At 41.2% G+C, this 8,014-nt stretch overlaps 1 protein-coding gene across 1 annotated transcript; it reads right to left on the bottom strand.

Annotated features, from left to right (window-relative positions):
* pmchl (pro-melanin-concentrating hormone, like) lies at positions 1–569 on the bottom strand. Its single transcript, XM_028974191.1, has one exon. The coding sequence runs from the start codon at positions 500–502 to the stop codon at positions 128–130; it is 375 nt and encodes a 124-aa protein (XP_028830024.1). The 5' UTR covers positions 503–569; the 3' UTR covers positions 1–127.
* Between the last annotated feature and the right edge of the window lie 7,445 nt (positions 570–8,014).

Here is an 8,014-nt window from a genome sequence, read left to right as displayed (position 1 = left end):
TTATAATTTAATTGAATCTTTTTACATTCAGGTATAGTAGAGATATAAACTGCTCCTCTTCTTCATTTCTTACAAAATCAGACAAGATGAGACAAGACAGGATCTGGCCAGAAGCTTGACCTGGACTCTACACCTCCCAGCAGGGCCGGTAAACCCTTCCCACCATGCACCTCATGGTGTCCCTCCGCAGGATGGCAATGTTGGGGTTGGGCTCCTGGCTGGTCTCCCTCCGTTCGGCAGTCAGCAGGTTCTCCGCCATGGCCAAGTGTGGAGTGCCCCTCTCCAGAGCCTTCAGGGTCCTCCAGAGTGATGCGTCTCCGACCACGATGATCTTGGAGTCTCCGTCTCTCTTCAAGGCCATCTCCTCATGGAGGAACGGGACCAGAAGGTCTGACTCTGAGTTTGAGTCCTCTGCTCTCTCTGCTGGCAGGGCAAAAGATGTGAGATGCCACCCAGACAGGAGTGCCACGGAAAACAACGCAGAGAAGATGGAAAGGTTCATGTCTGGAGATCTGCCGATGCTCTGTCGACTGGTGTCTCTGTTTCTATCTTGCCTGGCTCCTGATCCTCTTCTCAGCTGAAGATGTGACCGGGCTGACTGGGTCCCTCTTTATATACTGTCTTTCGTCAAAGATTTTGCCACGTTGGCCTACAATGAACACTGACCGCCTCTTGATCCATTGACAGCTAGATAAAGGTTTGGAGTGGATTTACCCTGTTTGATGAAAAGTTAATTACGTCTACCAGCCAACGTGGCAGGTTGTTTCTAAAGACCAAGCTGTGGGGCTCCACTGAGTCCTCAACGTGGTGTCCATCACTGTTTTCTCATCCTCTTTGAAACAAAGATGAAGGATTACAGGCTCCTTCAAAAATGGCAAACATGGACAATGTTCACCCCATGTCTCATTAGGATCAATGACTGGAGGATCGGAAAAAGGATTTAGAGCTCATCCTGTGAATCAGCAGGCTGCTGTGTGTCCTCTTTAAATGGATAAAACCATAGAACAACACTGACACAGAAACACATGGTTTATCAGACATCACACAATGAATCTAAAACCAGCCAGGTCCATTTGCTCACCATGATCATCATTTTTCTATTCAGCTGATTGTTGCACACTCCCACTCATTGGGAACTTAAAAATGTGGATGAAATGATATACTCAGAAACAGGCTCATTTCAAGTCATGAATATGAAAGGAAGTATAAAGGTAGATATGCACTGCACTGACTCAGAAAAACCTCGGTGAGTGGAGAATAACATTGTTACATCAAATGTGTTAAATTATAGTAGACAGTGTCTTCCAACAGTAATATTTTGCAAAAGGTTACTGATCGGGTATAAACATGAGATTTGGGAAGTTATGTAATGTATTTGTTGATGAATTTATGATCTGTGACTTTCTGGTACATCACATATCGGTAGGAAATATGACTGTTTTTTAGAAGATGGGTGGATGAATACAGTCAGGATGTATGCAAATTGAAGAGAACAGAACCTTGCAAAGTTTATATGATCCTTTCATCCCAAGTTACAAAAAGAAGAACAAATTAATGATAAATGTGTTAACTAGCAAGTTCTTCACACTTACCATACCTTTAGGAACAGAATAAAATCTCATTAAAAATATTTCTTGCTTTTATTCACTGTGTGTGGAAAATCTCCTTCCATGCTCAGCCAATTAACAGAAATAAATGCCATCGGCTAACTAGACACATCTTTGTTAAAGCTTCTTTATGCTCACATAGCCCAAACCGATTAATCAGAAATGAACAAATTGCATTTAACGTCTCAGCAATTATAAATTTCAGTCAAGTGTAGTTCACAGAACAAAAAGTCAAATGTCAAAACTAATTGGATGCACAACACTCCATCTCTGTGTTGACTTGATCATATCAGGGCACATCTAACAATCATATTAAAAAACAATCTAACAATCATATCTCATATTAAAAAAGGTTTACTGCTTCACAGCTAACTGTGGTGCAATGGGAACCTCTACATTACTTTAGGAATCTTGCTTCATTTGTACTTTGTTCTGTTCATTTACAGTTAAAAAGATGGCTGTGAACAGAACCAAGCCTCATCAGCCAGCCAATTTCCAGAAGAGCAAAACATCTTTATTCATGGGTTGCAGCATTGGGAGCTGCTCTGTGGATGTGAGAGACCAATCTTAATGGGTGTTGTGCATTTACCGTCACCTGCCACAGTCCCAGGTACTCGGGAAAATGAAAGATCTTTTCATTTTTTACCCCTTCTCTCTGTTAAAATGACTTATTCAGAGTTGGTAGCCTGGGTTTACTTAAATCTAACATTTTTCAACTCTTTTATTCTAATGAATATTTTACAAGCACAACTGCAAACAAATTATTATACAGCCAATTAACAATAACTTTGCAGAATTTGGAAAGATAAAAGTTCATTTGGTGAAGTCACAAAGCTCAAAAACAAAGCTTAATCTTCTTAAACCACAAGCAATTTGTGGAATCATTTCTGTCCCAAGAGCTTCTGACAACACTTTCAGAGGAGATCCAAACCATAACTAATAAGGTCACAAAGAAGCAGCACACGAGGCTTTTAAATAAGTCACCCCACTATCATATATTTCCATTTGACCCCATCTTCCCATGACAGACTGGGGGCAAGCCAGAGAGCAATTTAATAGACTAAATATATTAGTGTGGCATATCCAGTTTGTGCTCAGTAGTACTGTAAATACCTCATGCAGCTTGTTGAGCTTTCATCTACTCTGGAATTCATCTACTCAGAGTTTAATTTGCGTATCTGGTTATGAGGGGTCACAAAGAGGGGACGGCCACACATCATGCACATTAAAGTCCAAGGCATGTCATTTCAGAAGTCATTACTCTTAATGACTCGCAATGCTGGAGTAATGATTATTTAGCTGTTTGAGCACACGTGTAATGACCAAGTCTTTCCAGATGTGATTTTTTTGGTCCTGAAACTCATTATTTTATGTCTGGCTAAAAAAAGGCCAAGAAATAATCACAGAAGCCACATTTGAGCATATTTCTTTCCCAATGACATACACATTTCATTCATTGTGCTAAAGAGTTACCAGATTCTCCTGTGCTCTTGTGATTGTGCTCTGTCCTTTCTGCAGTGATATATTGGGTCCAGTGTCCTTCTGTATAAATAGTTCTGTACATATAATGGAAAATTTGATAAGCTGGAGAGTCTCCCTCTCTTAAGATGACTCCAGCAGGATATCACCATGATAAATTTTCTTTCCTCTAGTAGTGGAAAAAGCAATTATGGCTGGAAAAATACTGACATGAGCAGCTATAAACAAGACTATATGTCACCCACTTATAAAGATTTTAATCTTTTCCACCAAGGGGAAAAAATTATTTGGATGTATTTGTGAAAATGTGATTAGATTTATATTTGTGTGACTTTTAAAAAACAACTGACTTTATATGACCATGCTGCAATTATGATAATGTGTATAACGATAATGTCATTTTAAAGTTCATTTTAATAATGATTGAAAAAAAACTGGTTTTATATGTACATTCTATGTGTGTTATACATGCCTGTGTCAACATATGATAATTAACTATAGAAGGACAGTCATGAATCACCTTCAATGTCTGGGGCCATCAGGCAGATTGATGCCACACTTACATTAAGAAAATGACCAACTAAAATAAGAGGGGTCACAAGAGGTTAACTGATTCACAGAACACTGGGGCCTATAGTTCATACGAGCATTTCCATAATCAGGACCTTCATGGCATACGTATCTCTGCACAAGGTTTGCATTGAGTTCTGTACGTGTACCGCAGTGTGGTGGATACCGTTGTTACAACACAGCAGAAAGTTTGGATGTCAGCAGTCTGCGTGTCTGTCCCACTGCAGGTATTTGTTTGGTGATTCTGGGTTTCACACGGGCAGCTGCTGACCATATGCTCATAGCCGGTCCATTTCTGTAACTGTGAAATGAGGCCAGGAGAGCTCTGGCACCGAAACAGACTGACATTTTATTTATCTGTCCACTCCAATTATACGGAGAAAATGTGTCTCCTTTTCAACTCAAATTGTGCAGAAGTAATTATTATTTTAGTTGCACTGTTTGTAGCCAGGACTTTTAACAGCTTCACATCTGTACAATGTAAGAGTGTCTGCTGTCAAGATTGCACAGGCTCACGTCCCAGTTCATGTATTAGTACACCACAAAAAATGTCAATTGTGAATCGGTGAGAATATGATTTCAGGCAAAAGCGTGCTTTGTGGCATTTCACAAATTCTGTTGTTTTGAGTTCAAAATATCAGATTCAAAATATTACTATGGCTTTGTGCATATGAAAAATTAGCACAGAAAAATGACATAGACACTGGACCCTGTGTCCACAAATCTTCCACACATTTGGTCCAGTCTAGGGCTACTTGCTACTAGCTGCCACTAGCCGCTTTTACATGAAAGAATTCTGTTGCATCACTCAAATTTGAACGTTTTATTAGTTTAGCAAACATTAGACACACACTTAAGCTAACGCTAAATTCTGCATGTTAGCTAACAACATGCATTGTGTTAGCCAATATTAGGTCCATAATGTTAAATATTTATTGGTACGAATCTGTATGTTTATGGGTTCCAATGCCAGTTAAGATAATGAAATAAAAAGAAGCACAGTCAGCTACGTTCCTGAGTAATTCTGCTATTAACTAAAGCAGCCTGAACTACAGTGTCTTGGTCTGGGGGAGCCATGCAAGCCCTGAACAACATCATGTTTGGTCCCTAAATAAACCCTGAATATTTTCTCTTCAACACCATTTCTTTGTCTTTGTTGCTGAGAGTCCAAACCAGATGAGCGGGAAACCTTCCCCAACCACGCACCGAACCCTGATCCAGCCCGGAGCCGCAGGAGAAGGTGTTTGTGTGCCCCAAAGAACCTCCCATTAACAGCTGCACCGCCTGACCTCCTCAAAAGAGGAAAAAAAGCCCGTCTCCCCCGCTCTTTCCCTTGCTCTCTCCCCAAATGTGCAGACTAACTGCCAGCACCGCGCCAACCCAAACACAGGGCCCTTGGCTCAGGGAATTTCAAATAGGCGAAGGAGCAGAAAAATATATATGGGGAGGGAAAAGAAGAAAGAAAAAATGACCCCAGCTAAGCTGTGAGAGGAGACAGTGGCTCTCACATAACCCGGCCTGCGCTCGGCTCTAAAACAACATGCTGGTGCAGCCGGCGCGGTACATGCTCCGGTGTTATTGCAGCTAGGTAAACACAGCGCGCAGATCGAACCGTGATGAATGGCAGATAACAGCGAGCCCAAATTCAATTACATTGCTGAAATCCAGGGATGGTGCATGCTGGAAGGTGTTAGCGATAAAAATGATTGAAATCTCTGTTTTATTTATTCATTCATTTTCATTGACACAGAATTACTGCATCGTGCGTGTTTGGACCATAACTTGTTTTCTAAAGTATGAGAAGTTGAAGGATTATAATTAACTGAATTAAAACTTGGATGAAATTAAAAGATTTTAGGCCAGAAACCTCCTAAACAACCCCCTAATCTGAATTATACAAGATCAGAACAGACCAGAACCTGACTTGATTTTCTTCTTGTTTTCAATTAGAAAAAAAAAATCTGATTAATTAGATCAAGTATATGCAAATTAGATCAAATAGATGCAAATTAGATCAAGTAGATGCAAGTTCCCACTGTCGTGCAAGTCTTAAAAATAAACTTAACATGTCACACAGGTCACTATGTCCTTGTCATGGAGGACACTGACTTATTTTACATTTTAGCTGAAAGATTCTGCCTGTGCCTTGATCGAAAGACTCTTTTAATTAGAATGTTAGAACATCAGAATTGCTCTGTTACAATTGCATACATTCAGAGGCTGCAATTAACACAATTAGCACAATTTTTTAAAACGTGCATACTTTTTACTGCAGGAACTGCTAAAAACAACTGCTGTCATGTAAGTCTTGTTTTTTTGTTGTTTTCTTACTCGGCACGCTGCACGATTTATGGTAATTTCACGCCACACCTCCAACCATTACCTGATAGCATCACTTCAATCATCAGCATTATAATGGAAATCGTACACCATGTTTGCGGCTGACGTCAGAGAGCCCCTCACAACAATCAGCAATCAGCTCAGGAAACTATTTTTTGAATAATTCATATAATTATGCTGAACTGTTTCATAAAAGGAGTCCACATGTGAGAGACTAAATAGAGCCCCAACTTACAAATAAAAAAATAAAACTCTTTATGACACACCTACTGCTCAGATGCAGCGGCCCTTCATGAAGCACTGCCTTGTGCTGCAGGGCCGTCCGGTTTTGAGCCACTCACCCATCAGCCCTAAAATCCCTGACTGTGGCTCTGTGTCAAGGAGCACAGCTTCTTGTTTAGTGCCCGGGTTACGAAAATACCACGTGAGACCCGTGCGTCCTACCCCAGGACGAGCACCTCCTCCCTCAATCAATAAATCCATTAATGTGAACCTGTACCGGAGGGTGAGCATTGTCCGAACTTTCTGAAGAAGCAGCGGAAGAACTAATTAAGGAGACATGCCGGCGAAAAACTCGAGGGAATCTGATCTCCGTCCAAGTCACACTACGGCGAGTGACCACACATAAGCCATTCTGTTAATACTGGGCGGAGGGCTGTTTACTTAAGCCTCAGGGGCCGGGGCATTCGAAAGGTTGCGTTTTTAAAAAAAGGGTCCTGCACATTTTCTTCCAGTCTAATGGTGAGGTTATTTTTATCTTTGGGCCAAATAGTAACAGCTCTGTAGCTTAGCGCTGCTTTCTGAGGAAAGGCCCCTTTTGTTGTACCAACTGTTCACGGGTGAACTGGAACATGCCTTTGTGAAGCTTTTTTCTGACGTTTGGTCATTTTTTTAATAATAAAAAAAAAAACTATTGGCCTCAGATGACTACATTTAACATGACAGCTCATTTGCTGGTGAAAAACAGCTTGAGCGGGGTGACCTCACTCAACACTTAGACATGGGTCCAGTTAACATGGCTGTCTGGGCGCTTTACGAGAAACTCCTCCGTTTTGTTTTCTCAGCGCCTGCTGCCAGTGACATTTAGACCGCTTCACTACACCCAGCGTCCATTTGTATTGTTTTCTTAGCAGGACAATGCCCAAAGCAGTGGTAGCCATCTTACCCTTATATTTCATTATGGCAAGAACTGAGAATCAAGTTGACTTTATGGTGAGCTTTACTAGGATTATGCTTTTCTTATCTGAAGATATTCTGAGCTATTGCACAAAGCATGCAAAATAGGGAGAATATTTCATTCAAAGCTGACATGACAAGCTTTCCATTACTTCTTGCTTTTAGAAAAGCGCCCTTGTATGAATAATAATCAGCCTTGATTCGGGGTAATTGCGCTACAGGAGGTGGAATTGTTAAGGCATCACAGGCACAAACAACTTGTTTAATCATTTCTGCATTGCAGCATAGCCTTGAAGTTGTTTACCATGATTATGTATGATAATCACTGTCCCTCACTCACAATCCATAACCACTTATTTGTAACCAACACAGGGCACACACACACACACATTCCTTATGGAGGCAGATCACTGACTGATCTTGTGGAACTGAATCAGTGACTAAAGGGTCTTGAAGACCATTGCTGTTTGCTATAGGTCGTTGTGTGCAACACATGTACTCTGGCATGTAAGCGTACCATTCATTGTCTTGTGTGTATGGTTTATTGGTTTATTCAGCAGCCTGACGGCTAAATCCCAGTGGGCCATGTGGTTTTGAGGGAGAGGGCCGTGTTGGCAAATGCAGATTATGAGACTGTCTGGGGCGCAACAGACAGGAAGACACATTTGAAATCACTTCTGTGCTCTGCAGACAGCTGTTTGGAATCAGACGTTGCCCTTCACTGTCTTCCCACATCTCAGGCATCTGCAGAGGGCCAAAGCCACAGTGACTGGTCTCTTTGTCCAGAACCAGTGACACGTCTGAAGAGTGATCCGTCAAATCCAGTTAGTGAGCATGTTGAC

The sequence above is a fragment of the Denticeps clupeoides genome, chromosome 3 (genome assembly GCF_900700375.1).
Source record: "Denticeps clupeoides chromosome 3, fDenClu1.1, whole genome shotgun sequence".
In the NCBI taxonomy this organism is placed as follows: Eukaryota; Metazoa; Chordata; class Actinopteri; order Clupeiformes; family Denticipitidae; genus Denticeps; species Denticeps clupeoides.
Note: the sequence above shows the minus strand (reverse complement) of the source record. Positions and strands in the feature narration are given on the sequence as shown.

Bases quoted from the DNA above. Each gene is read 5' to 3' on its own strand.
- pmchl (XM_028974191.1), bottom strand. From the start codon at position 502: ATGAACCTTTCCATCTTCTCTGCGTTGTTTTCCGTGGCACTCCTGTCT.